General features: G+C 35.5%; 1 protein-coding gene across 9 annotated transcripts in view; it reads left to right on the forward strand.

Moving 5' to 3' along the window:
• The window catches only part of LOC126369608 (uncharacterized), a 137,446-nt gene that overhangs the window by 91,818 nt on the left and 25,156 nt on the right, over positions 1-20,472 (forward strand). For 7 of the 9 annotated variants that reach the window (XM_050014101.1, XM_050014103.1, XM_050014102.1 and 4 more), the window contains exons 2-4: positions 11,681-11,932; positions 13,547-13,675; positions 14,493-14,653. In XM_050014101.1, the coding sequence (XP_049870058.1) occupies positions 11,681-11,932; positions 13,547-13,675; positions 14,493-14,653 (542 nt within the window). The remainder of the gene's footprint in view (positions 1-11,680; positions 11,933-13,546; positions 13,676-14,492; positions 14,654-20,472) is intronic. The other 2 variants (XM_050014105.1, XM_050014104.1) reach the window with 1 other exon arrangement.

The raw sequence follows: 20,472 nt of genomic DNA on the forward strand, positions 1-20,472 counted from the left end.
GTGAAAATTCGATTAAGTTTCACAGGCAACTCTAAGGCAATTGATGATTAAATATTTATCAGACATACATACATAAGTTTACGCCTAATTCCCGTTGGGTAGGCAGAGATCACGGAATTCCACTTACTACGATCCTGACATACAACTTTCGCTTCTTCCACTCTCATCAAAGACTTCATACTTGCACAGCAAATATTTCATGCACATATTTATCAATTTCTATTATAACATTTAAGTGGTATATAATATAACGAATCGCAATCATTGTTTGTATGCCTAATATTTTAAAAACATGTTTAAAATCATTAAAAGGTTTTTTACCACTCTCGACTTTCAAACTTCGGGTGTTGGGTTGGAAATTTTGACAGGTATTTTTTTTAACGTTTGGAAGGTTTGGAAGTTGTAACGTCGGTCGGATTGTGTTACGGTTATGATTTCAGAACGAGAATTCGGGAGTTTTGAAATTCGGATTTGCGATATTTTTGAAAGTTGGCGTTGAATGGAATTCCAGCTAAGTTTGTAATTACATTTTGACGATAACTGTAAAAGAACTGTTTTAGATTTGATTGCTTTTAAAGAACATTTCTTCATCTTTAAAATTAATCAAGATTGCGGAAAATTGTAACTATTTAAAATTATAAACACTTTGTTCCTTTTCTGTCTGATTGTCACCAAATTCTTACAATAGCACCTGTTCACAGTAGGTACTATAAAATTAAAATGATGGCTATTCCAATCTGGACCCTGCTTATCCGACCCTTTCGTAAAGGCCACCTTGAACGAATAAAACTTTATCCTTGACCTTTAGTTTTCTAATAGATGCAATTAATTCCCATATAAGGCTGGGTCGTTAACTTGTGTACAATGGACGTAATAGGACGACGTGAAGCAGACATGCGTCTTTACAAAGGAGCGCCCTGTCGCGGCCTGCGCCTAACTAGTACTCCAATGTGGTATGTAACTGACTCCGATTAGACTTCTCTTCCATCCTATTACCCTAGTAATATAAATTGGCGAAAATAAGATTATTGTACTGATTATTGTTTTTTTTTGGTCTTTTATTTACTTAAGGGCTTTTAACAAAATTTGTTATGCCAGCCCCATTGATCAAGACTGACTAAAACTGATAAAAAATCATATTTAATTCATGCCCCCACCCACAACAGCCCATCAACAGATCACACAACAACAGATCACATCTTAATGTGATACTGTTGTGAATGAAAGCATACTTAAATCAAATATGATTCTCTGCTCGTAGGTTCTGATAAAAAGGTCTCCAAGATACCTATATCACTATTCAGACTCCTAATTGTTAGATGTTTAAATAAAAACTGCCTTTGTGAGGCATTCCGTGTACATTCATATAAGATATGGTACGTATCTTCCCTCTTCCCACAAACTTCGCAGTTTGGGGAAGAGTTTTTTTTCTTCGACGAACCATTCCAACCCAACCATTCGAGGAGGCTGACACGCAATAGTCCTGTACCAGACACCCTTGATTATTATTGTTGATGTTTGCACTGTCTCGCACCAAATTGTAATAATGTTTCCTTTCTAGTGGTTGCCTGGAAGAAATTGCTACTTAGCAATAAGGCCGCCAGATTGTACTGTTTTGTATGTTGTGTGCAATAAAGTATAATTTGATTGATTGATTATTACGTTAACTATTCAACCGACTATCTACATGCATGAGTGCTTCCGATGGCACGTTAAGCCGTTATGCTACTTAACCTTTTTACGGACAGATACCATGGGTCATTGATGGTTCATAACAGGTAGTATGAGAGTATGGCAACTTGGAATCTAAACGTCATTAGACGTTCTGTCCTTGAAAGTGTTAAAGATGTAAGTACGTACTCGTCACATGAGTCATGTCAGAAGACTTTGGCGACTCAATAATAACTTTGATACTTTCACAAGTAAAGAAGTCAAGAGTCCGAAGATGGATATCTAATGATGAACCTTATGGTGATTAGCAATCATCATATAGTCTATACAGTATATATATAATGGTACCTGAAGTATATTGGTACATGAGCCATGTCAACGTCCTTTGGCAGCTCATAGTAACCCTGACCACAGTTGATGATTTCGACAATCAGTCTGAAAACCCACACCAGAGTTAATCAGCTTTTATGACATGGTCGAAGAAGCAGCTGACCACATACCTTTATTTTTTGACAAGACCATCAGAGCTAACATGCGCAATGTGATAAAATTATTGATCGATTCAATAGATTTTAATAATGTTTCCTATCCACTGGTTGCCTGGAAGAAATTGCTGCTTAGCAATAAGGCCGCCAGATTGTACTGTATCTATCTTCATCTGTGTGAATCTGTTTTGTATGTTGTGTGCAATAAAGTATATTTGATTTGATTTTGTTGAAATTTTTAAGTTTGTTTTTTTCCCTAACATGCGTGGCACGTAATTTCGATCGTATTTTGATATGACTTATTTGGGTTTACATCAATCGACAAAAACTACATAATTATATCGTTAGAATTGATAAAATGACCGTGACAAAAATTCTCAATCACGTTACCCATGGTGGCCTTACATGACTCAGGCGATTTCTACGAGACCAACATGAGATCAAAAAAATATGAAATTATTCAAAATTTTACTCTTCTTCTCTCATATGCTTCATGCCTCCTATATATGTATGTATACAGTCAAGAATGACTCTACACTCACTATGGTATGTCTTTTATTTAATAAAACAGGGTACTACTTACTCCATAGCATCTGGGACCAGTTTTATGACACCGCTTAATGGTGACTGTAGCTTGCTTGCATCTGTCTCCTTGATGGGCATAAATTACCAACCAGTACTTTATAACTTATTATATTCATTTTATTATAATAATCCTGCATTCGTTTTGCCTTTAATTTGCCCGTAATTCTCGTTTTTAAAGGTTTGTTGGTTTACACAGATATTATAACAGTGCCGTTTAGTTCTTAAATGACGATGATGGAAAAAAGAATATGTTGGGAAATAATTCAGCGTAGGAACAATAATTGCATCGTGAACAGCCACCATCGCACCTTGCGAGATACATCGGCTACTAACAAATGCATGCATTGCCCCATTCGCTGAATTACCTAATATTACTCTCCTTTTTATATCTTCATCACATTATCCATTGTAAACTTAGTACTCAAATACAGAAATACAGTCATTCATGTATATTACTGGTGTATTTATTTATTTAATGGATCACTTGCAGTTATACATTATGACATTAGTTAAAACATAAAAACGCTTTATCTTTCCAAATATTCACGGTATTTCTTGGACACGGTGAATATTTGGAAGGTAAAGCGTTTTTATGTTCTGACTTATGTCGTAATGTATAGCTGCAAGTGATCTATTCTGAAACATTCACCGTGTCCAAGGAATACGCTGAATATTTAGTTACTTTTACATTTTTCGATCGAGATCATGTTTTATAACCTGTTAGTATATCATAAAAGTTCTTTCGCCCGGCGTCAAATTTACTTTTCGCAAAGTACCAATCCACGCGATCGTATTTCTACTCATCCATGAGCTTGTGTCGCGTATTGAACAACGCTTAAACAGGGCCGCTAAAAATTGTACGTGACTGTCAGATTGAAACGTCAATATATATGTTAATATTGTCAATCCTATACGTTTTGTTCCCTATCACTGACGTTTTTCCTAATCATTTGCAACTCGGCTAAGGCTCCTGTAGTCTTAAAGATAAAGACATGGGTGTCTAACCTCTCTGTAAACCCAAAAAGGCAGGTTTATACTTGTAGGTATAAAACTGAAGAAAACTACAAACAACTTTATTGCCCATTAACTACCGTTAATTACTAAAAACGCATTAAAATGCATGCCAAAAGTTGAAATTTATGTACCGGACGCGGTCTTCAATTAAACTTGTAATAGAAAGTCTGGAAAAACGGAGTAAATTGCTATGAAGGAGAGTTGGGAATAACTCCCAAGTTTTGCAATCTATACTCATTTTAAAGCAAAGTTCGATGAAGGCTGGGGGTCGGAAACCCTTATCTTTTTGAAGGAGGAAGTATAGAGTACTTTTTGTTTTATTGTCTACTTGAAACAAGTACGCATTGTCAGCGTATATTACAAGATTTTTATTGCATTCCATAGTTTTTTTAATATTCTTAAGTTATTTCAACGGGAAAATGCTTCGATTTGGATTAGTTTTACGTCTAGCGTTGGTTAGAAAGATCAAGTCGTTATTAGCTTTAAATCTTACTTTCTTATTTAATTCTCCTATTACTGTTTGTACGGGTATAATATTGTCTGTACGATTACTCCTATATCTAAATTATTATTCTAGGTGGATGTTGCAGATATTTTAATAACATTCCGATATTACCGATTCCTGCCTTTGGAATTGATTATTTAAGACTAATTATCTACTGCAAACATTTTGGAGAACCATTGAAATTCTTGTTTGTTTAATCAAAACTTTCAGATATACGAGGTTGGTTTGTCTTTAATAATATTTACAAGAGTTTGCGAAGTGAAGAATTCAAAAGTCATTCACAGTTTCTAAATGCAGTTTTGTTTTCCTTAATCTAAAGCTGTATATCTGACCAATAATGCCATGGCTTCGTATTGCTTTCCGATGTTTTCCTGTGTATTTTGTACAAACAAAAAACTGAGAATCGGAAATTATTACAGTTTTTCAACCAAAGTGTGCATTTATAGATCTTTGATAACACAAGAATTTTCAAAACAATACTAAAACCATTGTTTCTCAAAACAACCTCAGTTATCACTTTTAAGAAAACCTTTCTATCGTGGAAACATTCAATGAACCCGTTTCTATGCTCTCAACGAGTGGTCACAGTCCAAATGCACAATTTAAATTCAAAAGCACTTTCTATGCCTTTGCTAACACATCATGAGGTATTTTGTTGGCTTTATTGCAGTTCGCTGACTTAGTTTCTTAATAGTGTTTCTTTTACGGCCTTTACGAGTTCCATTGCCAAAAATGTTTAATAGCTTTTGACTTCGGAAGCATTTAAATTGCACTATTAGACTGTTTCGCCGATTTTGAGTACTGTTGCCGAAAACTATCAAGTGATTAATGGAGACTTATCCTTTCTTTCAGAAGATGTTTTGTTTTTAATATCTTGGTCGATGATTTTTTCAGATATATTGATTATTTTAAACATTCTCGCTGTTTACATAGTAAAATAAAAAAAAAACTTTGATTAGCATTTTATGTTACGGACAGAAACCACAGGATTATTATGACTTATGCAAATGAACACACACAGCATTACAAAACATTCCAATGTCCTATATGTCAAGAAATTATAAAATAAACGAAACTAAAAAAGGATATAAAAGAGCGTAAGAAAGAAAGGGAGCGAGCGTCCGAAGTACACTCTTATGCAAAAGTCGAAGTGTAACTTTAATTCTTAGCCGAGCACTTGTCGGTTTACGAGCGTGGGGCGATTTAATCCACTTAAAACGCAAAGCACAACTCTCTACCGACAAAGCTCTCAGCCTCTCATTTAAAAATGGAAATAAACCTCCGGCCATCTTTAACTCGACCGACCGTTGGTTGAATTTTAAAGTGCTGGCCATTGATGAAGACCCGGATATTTCCTTCAGTTCAGACTGTGTTTACTCCCTGCCTGGATGTCGTGAAAGTGAACATGAAAGAGAAAGATTTCACTCTTGACTGGGTAAAGTGGAGGAGTTAAGTAGGTAGTAAAGAAATTTGGCTCTTGGCCAGAGACGCTAGGCAGCAGAAGAAGTCTAAGACTGCGATTAGATTCCACAGTTTAGTCATAGTACATATAAGGAATAATACTACGTATAGAACGGCAATTCTCCGCTCCCCACCAGCGGCTGAGCTAGGTTTACCTCACCCCCCCTCGATCTTACTTTAGTCTTTAATCGTATGGGCGTCAGGCGCCACACACACAGATGCGCGTATACGATAACGTCAATGTGTAGTGTCTGTGAAAAACGAGGTGTTTTGTGTGTAAGTTTCCGGAGTATGTTTATATACTACGTAATGACTAATGTTCTTGTCTTAAGGCCCAAAATGATTATAAAATCTAAATCCCATTGTTTAACTGTTGTGTGTGGAAGGGCCGCCGCAACATTTACGCGCAGAACATTCACTCAGTAAGAATAAGTAATAATGAAATTTGTACACTAGGGATGCAGTTACATCGTCCATTCTAACTCGTTACGCTTGTTAAAACTAAGTTTGGTGACTTGATTTTTTTGTATTTTTTTGGTAAATCAACCTTCTGTGGATGGAGAAAGACGGTGTGTAAAGCGATTGAAATAAATTTCAACCTAAATTGGTTTATTAAAATAATGGAGCTAAAACATTCGGAAAACAAACAATATTTTTTTGAATAAAAGTTAATTCCGTAGTCGACTTCGCTAACAATTTTATCAATTACATCTAAACTAATTTCCGTATAAATCTAGCCAATATAAATTCCAATAAGCCCTTAGGTAATATCTATGTATATTTTGCCTACAAATTGTCACACCTTACCCATTACTCCTAGCTTGGACCATTAAGTCTAGTGTTTATTGGTAGAGTAAAGCGTTAAGAGCAATTAAGCCTTAAAGACTATAATCAATCGTACCCAGCGGCCTTCATTTCATTTACATACATGTACAAATATGGTTTAGACAGGATAGTCCTTGGGGGTTAAAATGGCTATTTGATATTTGACAGTTGTTTTCGTTGCGTTCTTACTTTTATATGCGCAAATGTCAAATTGCAATATTGCTTTCTTAGGTGAATTGCTTCGATGTGGCCATTTTAACTCCTCTTATCCACTAAGTCGTGTCAACTATAATAATAAAAACTTAATAACTATTGATACAGTTGGATAATAGCAGAAAAAAATAAAATATTAAAGCACTGCTGGTACTTACAATAGGTACAACCTACTACAACTGACACACTCATGTCATTATTCACCGCCATTGAATAGTATTGTAACTTTTTGACGTCTTCTGGATTGGAACCGACGAAAAAATATTGAAAACCATTTAATTAATTATCAACAATTCAGCTCAGTTGTAGTTTTCTTAGGCCTAAGATACAGCTAAGATTCATTACCTAGTTTAGGCAGCACACACTACTCTCAGACAGCTATTTGTTTTATATACTGTAATTTTTGTAAAATACTACTTAGGTTCTATGACGATCTTGTGACATAGCGAGTAGGCGCCGCTACTTCAAAAGCGGACCCCTGATGCCGGGCAGCAGCGGTATCAATACTGGTTGGAGGCCGAGGAAATGGATTCTGGTAGGGCTCTAGCTAGAACATCACCGATTGAGAAATTGGTCGGTGTGCTGCGGAACGGAAGGCGATTGGGGCAACCACCGTTCTACACGCCCTATCTATGGAGTAATGGCGATTACTCCACCGACAAGAGCGCAGCTCTTAAATAAAGAGAGAGAATTTTTGTAGTGAAATAAAATTATCTTATCTATCTTAATGGGATTTTTGCCAAATAGATGAGTAGCGTCGCTCTGTCATTTGCAAGAATTCCTATATTTTTTGTGCGGCCCTTTAAATTTTACTGATCAATTTTATTGTTGGTTCGTGTCAAATATTGACAAGATTGAACAGAGCCCTTTCTCATAGTGAGAGGGCTCCTGAAGATCATAACATCAATCCATACATCATGATCGGTTGTGTCCGAAGATCATATCGCGTCTCTCCATTATAAGAAGGTTTTATACTCACAATTACTTTAGAATGTAACTTGAACATATTAATTATGTTAGAACATGCATTAAGATTATTAACGAATTCACATCTGTAATTATTAAGTACATAGAACACATGTAATAATGATATTCAGCGGTCGGCCGCTTTAGCTTTTAGCTGACACAAACTCGATAAATTTTGTCGAGGTATGAGTAAAAGTTTTGGATGATTATACTTTTGTGCTCCTCTTGCATTCAATGGAAGTTTGAAACTGGTCAGGTCGGGTACTATCGTATACGTTAGCTACGATAAAATGTATCTAGGTGCTAGGAAAGAATTGAAATCTTACTAAAGTTTTTCACTTGAAATAAATATTGATCGAAACTATTCTAAACCCGCTTTGCTTCTTGTTGCGTCTATGCGATTTAGATATTATATAAATAACATGTGCATTATCGGGGACGCTAATCTATGGGTTATTTTGGTAACGATACCACTTATTATTTATTCCGAAGCTCGGACTCATCTTACTTTTCCAGCCAATTTCTAAATTTCTACAACATCACCATTGGACTGTAATACGGACTTTCAGATTTTGAGCCAAGCCGTCTAACAACTAGACCACGGAGTTCGTTAAACCAAGTAAGCCTTTGGTCCTGGGTTACAAGACCAACCCGCACTGGAGCAGCGTGGTGGTGTATGCTTCATACCTCCTTCAGGTAATTGAGGGGAAGCCTGAGTCCAGCTGTGGGTCATAGGTTGTCGGACAGGATATGGGATATAGGCTGTCCAAAATTATATTATTTATTGCCTTAGTATAAAAGTATCGATCGTTGCAAGCGGAATTCGACGAAATCTGCATGGCAATCGAGTGACACAGATCGTGATAGAGAACTATTAATTTCGTCTCTATTCATTTTACATGACGAAACCGTTTATTTAACTATCCACTGAATGTTATTTACTTGAAAAACGTTTCAATCGAGGAAACTAGTACTTCAAACGTTTTAGGCACATTTCAATTAGATTTAATTTCCTGAAAATAAGCCTGGGAACTAGTAATTAAGCGAAGCAATGCGCTTAGACATTCCCACTAAGTGAGATGAAAATAAATAATAATATTGTATACGTCTAGTTGTAACATAAACCTTGTGTCCAGTAGAAGTGCATATTATTTGGTTTGTAAGTTTAGGTTTTTTGTTTTATATTAGAATAAGTAATTTCAATTTTTTTTTATTTAGTTTCTAAATTTTGCTTACCTGTACAATCTGTTTTCTTTGTATGTTCCTTGTGTCTGTTTAATTGTGTACAACATAAAACATACATACATACATAAACTCACGCCCGTAATCCCTAATGGGGTGGGCAGAGCCACAAGTAATCAAAGACAACTTGCAGCCACTGTTGATACGAAGTCCAAAGATGGACGGATTTGGATGGATGGATGGGGATGGATGGATGGATGGATGGATGGAATTGTGTACAAATAAAAAAATAAGTAAATAAATAGTGCAGACTGTTTATGTTATGTAACATTTATTTGATGATGGTAAATACAGTTACTATTAAGTCCATTTCGAACGACGCGACGCGACGATTGGGTAGCATGAAATTAATATCATATGCTTAAGTATTTTTTGACCATGCGTATATTATATTATATACTCGTCACTCAGTAACCCTTTTTGTAAAACTAAATCAACACACTCAGTTATTCCGGCTTTTAGCCCCAAAACGTATTAATATATAACGAGTTTCTCTTAATACCCCTGAGAATTACTTTACCGACCATCAATGGACGGTCGGGAAACCGAAATGCTCTTTTTCATTGCTATACTGTTTATCCAGGGAAACGAAAAGTTATTCCCATCCAGGACTTAATGAAAGAGTGAACTCTTTCGTGGCGCTGAGATTATTCGTCTTTGTTTATTCACTCGCCTTTTGCTTCTTAGGTCGACCGTTTCATATTAATTTTGGTTTTGTTGTTTTTGTTGGAAATACCGTTTTAACATTTCATTTTTACGATTCAGGTGTATTGGTTAGTATTCGTGGTTAAGTCGTACTTTGTAGGCGATACGTTCGTGACTTATGTATATCCCAATTTTAATTCTCATCATTATTTTATCTTGGCAATCATAACCTGATAACTTTGTTAACCCCAATGTGTACATGGCGTACTCGGGTAGGCGTACTAAGTAAAAAGTAATAATTTAAATTATATACTTATCTGGGTATTCTTTCATTATCATCTCTACATTATCATTGTCACGCACGACCGTTTAAACGGTCCTTTCCAGCAAATTCTAATATAAATAACGCAGAACAATGAAATTGGAGAATTCCAAAGTTAGAAACCAAACAAAGGGCGCAATAATTTTATGTTTATTACCACTTTTAATTACATAATTTTGAGGAAACAGCAATCGCAGGCCTACTTTATTTTAAATCCTTACAATAAATTTTCAGCTGATGATCTTAATTACCTCCCTTGCATCTATTTACTCCCCTTTTTTCCCGCCAAAAGGAAATTGCTCGGAAGAAAGGGATCACTCCAGCAAATAGGTCTCTAGGTACAAATTACAGTATTTTTTTTGGACGAAATCACTTAGTAATTAAGTCGCGTGTTACGAAGAAAATGGTCGTTAAAAGTAATTGAGTACGTGATAAACGCTGGCTGAGAGTGATTTAAATACTTTGGTAGTGATGTGATATATGGAAGAAGCGAGAAATTAAAACATTCGTAGAAAACGGGTGATATGAACTGGTACTAAGTTTCTTGCTAGGTGGTTAAGAAAGCTCATTATTTGAAATCAAAAGATATTCCTGTCACCTTATCCGCTGAAAAAGGAAGAAAATCATCACGCATAAATTTTATGGAATACACGTCTATTTTAGACTGAAGTCTAAAACAACCCTGTAAACATTTTACATCGGTTAATAACCCGACAGAATTAAGTTAACAGTATTCATCAAACAGGTTACATAGCAGCGAGATACCTATTTGATTTGCCCGGGTTATTCAGTAATTCACTCTTTCATTTTAAAATTAACAGCTGTCATACATTCGTCCCTTTCCTTTTCGGCGGATAAGACAATGATAGGTATAACTTAAAACTAGATGTCTGCTGGCATCAGCACCATCGTAACGTGATATTAAAAAAAATACAAATTTATTTATTATTAGGTAAATATGAAAACGACACTAATTACTACTCGATTCTTCAATACTTACAACTTGTCATACCCTATATGTTCGGATTATATTTCTTTCACTGTTTTGGTTTTTACTGATATAATCTGCATTTCTCTAAAACAACTTATAAGGCTGTAAAATTCGGGTCGATTCGCTAGTAACTATATCGATAAATACAGCATACGGTTGACACTTTCAACGACAAAACGTGCCCCGATCCCTAATGTCACTATTATAATTGAAAGGTCAATGTCCGGTGGTCAATGTCCATAAATGTGTTGAATTAATTGCCTATTTTTATATGAATTTAAGGGCCGACTGAAAAGTAGTAGTACTAAAGTAATACCTATGCTATCACATGCACGCGAGGGAAAAAAAATCTTTAAAACACGAAAGTAAGACAACGTATAGCTATAAAACACGAATAAAATAACATTATTAATTATACATAAAAGATTAAATACGTCATAATGATGAAAAAGAAGCGTTTTATTTATCTTATCTATGTATGTTCTTCATTCTGCGTACTTATTACTTCCATTGAAATATTAGTTGAAAGTCTATTTATCTTCTTAATCGTGTAACTCCATCCATCCGAGTAGGGATTTGCTATGTTACGGGAACATAATCTGCAAATAATTGTTTTTAATATCTTTTCAATTTCCGTGATTAATATTTTTGTAATAACTTAATCTAAACCTAAAAACGCTGTTTGAATCATCTGATAAAGATGTAAAGGCCAATGATGATGATGAATCTAAACCAATCTTTTCTTTCTTCAACAGGATGGCGACAGAGGCTATCTCGAAGGCTTAGCATCAAGATACGCGGACCTCTTCTCCACTCATTACGGAGATGTCCTAGACCACCTAGAGGAACTAAGGAGACATGAATGGGACGAGATGTCGCCCCGAATGAGGGTACTAGGGGGCCCTGGGACCCCCCAAACACCCCCCTCTGCCAGCCCGGGGTCTTTAGCCTTGAACAACCTGACAACGTCCCATTCTCAGCCAATTTATGTACCTGGCAAATATTCAGTGAGTATTTTTACTGGTAACATTGCGGTTTTTGTCTGAACTTTTAAACCGCTTGGAGCATTCGTAATGTATTCATAACAGATACCTTATTTAGAAGGGTTCGGATCGCAATTTAAATGGAATTACAAATGGGATACTGATAACAGTACCTTAGGTATTATAATACAAAAATAATGCGTTTCTATTTTTAATTAAAGATACATCTTCAATTTTGTTTTGACGTGACTTATTGTAGATTTGCCATAAATGTCAATAAGTACTTGGCCGGTCAAATGGGGAGCGCTGAGGGCTCTCACCCGGTACAAAATTTAAGACAAAAGAAAATTAATCGACCCTAGTGGGTTGATAGTGATAAGCGTTGAATAAGGGGAAATCGTCGACCATGCCGGCGGGGTCGGTATCGGGGTTCTGAAGTGTTTGGTGTCGCGAGCTGATTGGCCGCCTCTATAGCTAGAGTAATCGGGTCGCGGGATTGATACATCTTTAATAAAATAACGCAATTAAAAAAAATGCATTAGTACCATAAAATACATTACACATAATGCAAGTACAATATATTGCAAGTCAATTATTCATACCCTAGTACTGGACTTATATAAATAACAAACATTTAATAACACAAATACTGCGATCGCAATCTCGGAACTATGAATAACCCAAGTACCGCTGCTACTAATAGTAGACACTTTCAAAGGCCTCGCCTGCCAAAATACAGTCGCAACGTTCTAAATCATGCCAATGAACGTGAAAATCGAAAGTCAAACTAAATCGATCGACTAATAATCCGATAAGCCGACACAGCGATTGCATCTACAGTTGCACTGGCTGCAGTGAACTGAACTACAGATAATTAAATTACAAACTCGGATAATTGCAACTGCAATTGAATTGTCATAGCAGAATTATGCGTTGGTGTTGTAATCGGATTTATTACGCCCACGGTTTGTTTGATTATAACAAGTTGGAAGAGTGAATGGTGAAATTGTGATAAACAATACATCATATATGAAAGGTGTAAGTGTATATGTTATAGTTAAAACTCATAACCGGTCAAAATCACTTTCGACTGCAAAAAACCTGCAAAAGTGCTTTACACCGATACCCTTAATCGTGGTCATAAGTTTTCACTGTAACATTATAAGACTCCTGTGCTGTCTGTCATTACGAGATATTTGTTTATGTCTAATGTGATTGACTTAGTTTGATTATAGATAATGGATAATCTATCTAACCCACCAAATGTATCTATGTTCAGACGTCGTGGTACTGCCTATTTCTAACAATCATTATTGTCCCCTAAAAATAACATAACAGAAACTCACGGCTTTATCAAATTATCGGGGTAGTCTGAGGTCTAGACATCACAAGATGAACTAATATTACCCACACCTCACCGAACTTTCTATTACCAACGTGATAGGTGGTAAGCCGTATCGCCGTCTATAATGGCCTAAAAAAGAAACCTACATAGTTTTACAAACAAAAAATATTAACTGCATGTTTTGTATTTTTCTACAAGCAAATTTACTTAACAAAAATCAGCATAATCCTTGTAATATTTATTATGAATGCGTAGAATAGTATCATTACAAATGCCTCTATGTCCCATCGCAGAGCACAGAGCCAAGCTACTATGAGGGCGAAGCTTCAGGCGGCTCCAGTGCTGGTTGGTGGACTGCACATGCGCCTCATTCCTTCACCAGCGTATCCAAGTTCCCTCACCATGTTTTCCTTCACCAAAAAGTCAGTAGCAATTTTAAATCCTTACTTATTACCTATTTTACTGATTCCTTATATAATAATTTCTGTTGCAAACCTTGAATGTTGCTTTATTTTAAAATGTATTAAGTAAGTCCTTTTTCGCTTCATTTTCAGTAGGATATAAGGCAGCGTGCAAAATATATTTACGTACATATTATTTAAAAACATGTATTACGCAATTTATCTCACTAGTCGCTTAAAAATAAAAGGTTATTGCATGATTTCAATGACATTATTTATATATTTCAAACGAATGGATATATTTAAAAGTTTATCATTACACTACTAATTATAAATGTTAGTGTATTCATTCAATACCAATAAATAGGCAGAACCACGATTCGTCAAAGTCAAGTCAATCATAAGCTTGTGCTGCTACTTACTATCTTTAAGATTTTAAGTGACTGACTACCATTATCATACCGTATTTTACCGTATTGCGGAGTCATCAGCCGCACCGCGTCTGGAAGCGCTATTGCCACCGCTAGGGTCTGATTTATAATCTTATATCAATCAACGCGCGTCGCGACGTTTCTGCATGAACGCTCTTAATCATCACCATACGTTCAATTGCAACGCGTCATTCAAACACATTTTAAATACTTATTATTCAGACCTTTGTCAAAATTGGGTAAACAGATAAAGTCGTCGATGTCGACTTACTAGAGTCATAATAATATACCTAATTACCTAAAAAAAGATTACAAATTGTCCGAAATAAAGGCTTATATTACTTACTATTCCATTTATTACAGATAAGCAGCAGCAATATGTAAATATATTTTTAATTTGTCCACAGCCGTCAAGTTGCCTCACAGATAAAGAGGAAGACGAGATATACGGGTTTGGTTACGGGGTCTTTGGCAAACAGATGTTGCAGCGACAACAACAACAGAAACAGCTGTTACTCGCCCAACCGACACAACCGCTGATGCATAATCAACCGCATAATTATCAGAGGTAAGCATTGATTTATTGCACTAGCTTTCGGCAGCGTGGATTCATACAAACTTTCATCCTATTGATACTTCAACATAACATAAAATAGCATCGCGCGTGTATCCTCTAGGTATATAAATAGTACATACACTCACTCCTCGTCAGCTTTGACACTTTAGGAGATGTAATTCCAAAACGCTTTTAATGGTCACTCAAGTAATGTAAATAACCTTATACGCATAATTTCAAACTTCTAAGCCTAACGGTTTCAAGTGTGGGTCGATCTGCCATTCAGTCTGCCAATCAGTTAGTTATCTCATTCACTTGAATTATTGGAGATATACAGAAAACGTACGTGTTTTCTATTAGCCTTGACGCCAATAGAAAATGGACGTTAGTAAATTAGTGCACGCAGTTTAACGGAATTATATTAATACTTATATGGAATACAAAATACGCAGTAAAAAACAAAAGATATTCAACCTTTTCAATCAGAAACTTGAAGTTCCTCGGTGATTTAGAGAGAACGATCAATTGAGTCCAGTTGAAGACTTTCAGACTGTGCAAATAGGTACATGCCAGAGGCTCTTCAGTAAACCCGACGATTTATGAACGTAACCGTGTTGACCCCCAAAGTTAGTCCCTTGGTACCCATTAGCCCCGTGTAACCCCACATTTTTTTCCAGTTTAGCCCCTAAACGTGTAATTTCCTAAGTTGTACATTTTGTGTACTGTGACTCTAACTTTCTGTAATTATCCTATGTTTATGTATATAACCCTACTCATGTTTTCTTTCCTGTATTACCTAAGTACATCAAACTGAGGCTTGAAACCTCTAAGATTATTTATTATCATCGCATAAATTAATACAAATAACCTTGGCACATGTTTACATTTTAATATATAAATATAAATGTATTAAACGTATTTTATCAGAAGCAACTTTGAATATCCTTTGGTGAACCCAAAGCCCAAAACTTGAATCCAAAGCACCGATTATTGTTCCACTTATTTATATTTATGCTAGACACGTTCATTCCTGGACATGTTGTTAGTGTTGTGACACATTAGTAACAGTTTTAAAATTAAAATTTTCAAACCGTTTTATGAATTTGATAAAATGTATAAGATAGGGCTCGAAGTGTGCTTTGTGATGTGACTATAAAAGTGTATAATTATTACATAAAGTATAACTTCGATACACTTTACAATTGTACATATTACAATTTGTCAAGATCAAATAATAATTGTAGCAGGGATGCCTAAGTGTATAATTAGTAATGATAACATTAATGAACAATATAGTTTTAGCTTCATAACCATGAGGAGGAAGCAATGGAAAAGCAACAGCATTAGAGATAAAATATAAAGGTTGTAATTGCAAGGAGACGTATACACAACAAAATACCTAAACCAACATTAACTTAAAGGAAGAAGTACTTATAGAGATGATTTAAAAATACGTGGATGCCAATATACTTATGAATAAAACTCCTGACGGACTTATACAATATCCGCATTATACTTGTACATTGTGGACACAAAACTAAAATTCATTGATAAAATATCGACTCCAATATAACTGGAATAGGTAACGTAAGAGAAGCATTAGTCTTTATACTCAAGGGAGATTCGCGGTTTTACCAATGTTAACGAGAATGGCGAGGGCACTCATATATTATTTTGACTTTAACAGGTGTACTCGTTAGATAAGCCTTTACGCTGCATGTTTAACGGCTAATCTAAATTGAAATCAGACATTCGATTGGCGACAGAAGCATTCTTGGACGAAAATAGTTGGCTTCGTTGTACCGTTGATCTGGATAGCGCTTGCTATTAAGTTGAATTTCCTAGGCTTATCTCGTTGCGTTTTATTTTTGTGGTTAATATAAGGTAGGGTGTTCTGATTGTCACTGTTTATCTCGCAGTCCTTTTAAGAGATAACGTTATTATCATTTTAGCAGTATGCAGTTTCTGAGAAAAAAGAGAAATGGAAGGATAATTAAATTAGCTAATTAAATCCTAACTCAAGTTGAAAAGGTTCGAAAGTTATAATGAAGTTAGTTATGAAAGTACCTATTGTTCAACGAAACCGCAGTCCGGGTTATTCACACTCAAACTAAAATAAACACAAATTAAGTAACTAGCGAATAGTTTTCTAGAAAATGGTTAACACATTAATGAAAGACTAGCTGGCAGTGACAAACATAATATATCTTACCTATTTCGATATAATAATAATATTTCCTATACTTATTAATATGTGCATTATGTACTAGATTTTTTCTGCTTGAAAATACAAACAAAAAAATCGGAATAAAAAAATGTGCCGCTTGTCACTTATCCAACCTTGGTTCACTATTACATAAAACTTCAAAATTTTGTACCATAGACTTTTACAGATTACGTTCTGGATTATCTATCAGCAAGAGGTGAAACAAGCTCTATAGCATGCAATCATAGTATTACTATTTATTGTTATTGCTAATGTTATATTGCTAATTACTGATATTAAATTTTATGAGCCGGTAGTCTAACCACTATAGAAGAAAAGGTCTGTTTGAATATAGTAGATGAGTCGACAGCAGAATAATATAACAGTATCTATAATTCTCTTTTGGCTCCTGCATACTTATCCTGCTATTTCACATTCTTGTGAAGCCTAAGTCTATGGCGTAAGTCGTATTTCAATGGAAATGCCTGAGGTGTGCAGTTGTCCTATTCATTTTCAAGCCCTCAGTCAGGCTGTAGTTAACAAGTACGTGTCAAGAGATGTTGAATTGCATTTACTGCTTTCACCACTTCAGTGTGTGAAGGAAATTATTTTATTATATATTCCTCAGTCTGGTGTAGCTTGAATGGTGCAGTTATAAGAGCATTTTGAATATAACTCTGTGTTATCTAGCTCGTTTATAAGTCTGGGCGTAAAAATTTTGACATTTGGTGAGCATAAGGAAATAAAGAATGAACTAATAAAATGTATCGCAACACAAAAAAATATATTTAAACGCGACACAACTCCAACAACTCCAAAGTAGAATCATCTATGTAATTTAGCACACAAATCAAAATCAAATTAATATTATTAATAATGACAATAATAATTGGAGATGTCATTGGAAAAGGTTCAGTACGATCGACTCTGAACCGGGTGCGTATATGAAACGATTAGTGAATGTGGAGGAAGCAAGAGAGGTGTGTCAGGATCGAAGCAAATGGAATGTTACAAACTACAATTTTTATATTGGTTCAACATCACTTAAAGATACGCATACTTCGTCCCCCTAGCATTCACAAGGTCTGCTTACCTAACCTGAAGATTTGACAGGTCCAGTTTTTTACAGAAGCGACTGCCTGTCTGACCTTCCTACTCGCGAAGGGAAAACCAACCCAACACAGGTTAGGTTAGGCAAATGCATTTCTAAGGAATGTTTGTTTCCTCACGATGTTTCCCTTCACCGCTGAGCACGTAATAATTTATGATCCTAACATGAATTTGAAAACAAATTCGACAATCATTGGTTTAGGCCTGTGCTACATTCGAACCTGCGACCTCAAAGTGAGAAGCAAGCTTTCTATCAACTGGGCTACCACGGTTTAGCACAGAGCATACTTATGTGGAAGTAATTACATAAAATATATACGTAAAATGTACTCATCCTTTCCCTCATTAAGTACCATTTTCATTTGTTACTTCTATCATAAATTTGTTGGACGTTAGATCAGCCGTTTCCGTGCCTCATTGTGGCCTACGCACACTCTAAACTGTATTTCGATGTTAATGAGGTCCTAGATGTAGCTATTTAGACTAATTAATACCATCGTAAATGTCCTTCTTTACGCTAATGGAGAAGTGTACGAATAGATACACGGATTTACGATTTTCACGATGTTTTGCTGTTCAAATGACGCCTGCAATAGATTCTAACGATGTTTCTTCACGCCATCCGCGATTTAGAGAGTCGTTTATATAATAATATACTACTATTGCTTGCGCTGGTCTTCTTTAGTAAATAACTGAACCTTGCAATTTGTTGGAGAGCAAAGATTAATTCTTCTGCCGCCCATATTTTCATTAGTTTGGATTACAAAAAGACTTTGGGTCTAAGACCTTAAATCAAATCAAATCCAGAGATTGAGCGTTTGGCTTACGAGCCGAAGATCCCGGGTTCGCAGCCCGGTGGAGACATATCACAAAAATCCTTTTTGGATTCCTAGATTTTCCCTACAGGCTGATCACCTAGTTGTGCGAAAATACGATGATACGTGTCTCGGAAGGCACGTTAAACAAACCGGGCAAGGCAAGGCCTCGGAAGGCACGTTAAATCAGTAAGTACCAAATTGGAGTAGTAGTAGTTACTGATATAATTAAGTTAGTCTTACTCTACATGAGCCGTGTCAGGGGCTTTTGGCGGCTCAATAACCCTGACACCAGGGTTGATGGGGTCGGTCATTGATTCCAGAACCCACACGATAGAAGAAGAAATTGAATAAAAAATATATACTTAATAAGTAGTTATAGTGGTGTGGGCATCTAGGTGGTGGCGATGCTCTGCTCGATGGAATGCGGAATAATACAGCTGGACAGTGTCTGGTATTGAATGTGTTCCTCTAGTTATTAAATAACTTGTAATGTGTACCATTGGTTTTTAAAAGATGTGTTGCTGTTGCAGTTTCTTGTCATTTCTTCTCCTCAGCCATAACACCTTGCGAAATGACGTAAATTCAAAAATGTTACATTGACCTTCAACAAGTTTATCCAAGATAATTACGTTGAATAAATGATTCTGATTTCTGTGTTCAGTGTTATTGACGGCACTTTTATTATTTTTATATTATAAAATGTTTAACACACGATACACGTTACGCAGATTCTAGAAAAAGAAGAAGGCAAGTATTGCCATACTTAAATAACAAAATAATTTTGTTGGGGATGCCAACAGTGGTGTTTTAAAATACTTACTAATTAACGAAAAGGACAGGTTATCTATACTTCTGTCTACCTTAGTCCTTTGTTTGTGTACCTATGTAGGTAAGTAAATGTCATAATAAATCTCAAAAGAAAATGTAGTAATATAACTAGTATTTCAATTTTTTATACTAATATTATGCGGCGACAACAAAAGTATTAAATATACTTTTATATGTTAATGTACAACTGGATACTATACTTTGCTGCATTATAGACGTCCACCTACATGTCAGATTACACATTTTAAACAGTTGTCAACCGTCGAAACTTTATCTTAACGAAGGCATACGAATGTAAATATACATAAATTATACAAATGACATTTAGTTGAATTGACAAAGCTTAACATGACTAACGAACGTTTTATAATATTGTATCACATAATTGAATGTTTCTTTGCTCCGTAAATGAATTTATTATGTAGAATGAACGAATGAATGTTCTATGCAGCACTTCTATTCATCTTCTTTCGTATTTTCATAAGTTTCACATTTTATATACGTACAGGGTGTTAGTCACATCATAACGAAAACTTTGAGCGATGATTCAGACCATAATTCTAAGTTGATATCAAGTGGAATTTTCTGTCGCAAAAGTATGGAACTGAGTATAAAAAAACACTACAATTTTCATGAATTTTCCGACAGGAAGTTCCACTTGATATCAACTTAGCCCCTGACAAGGCTCATGTAACGAATACTTACTTACATCAGTAAGTAGTAACCGGGACCAACAGCTTAACGTGCCTTCCGAAGCACGGATCATCTTACTTTCGGGACAATCAGGTGATCAGCCTGTAATGTTCTAACCAAAGTAGGGATCACAAAGAGATTTTTGTCATATATTCCTAGCGGGATTTGAACCCGAG

The sequence above is a fragment of the Pectinophora gossypiella genome, chromosome 9 (assembly GCF_024362695.1).
Source record: "Pectinophora gossypiella chromosome 9, ilPecGoss1.1, whole genome shotgun sequence".
NCBI classification, from domain to species: domain Eukaryota; kingdom Metazoa; phylum Arthropoda; class Insecta; order Lepidoptera; family Gelechiidae; genus Pectinophora; species Pectinophora gossypiella.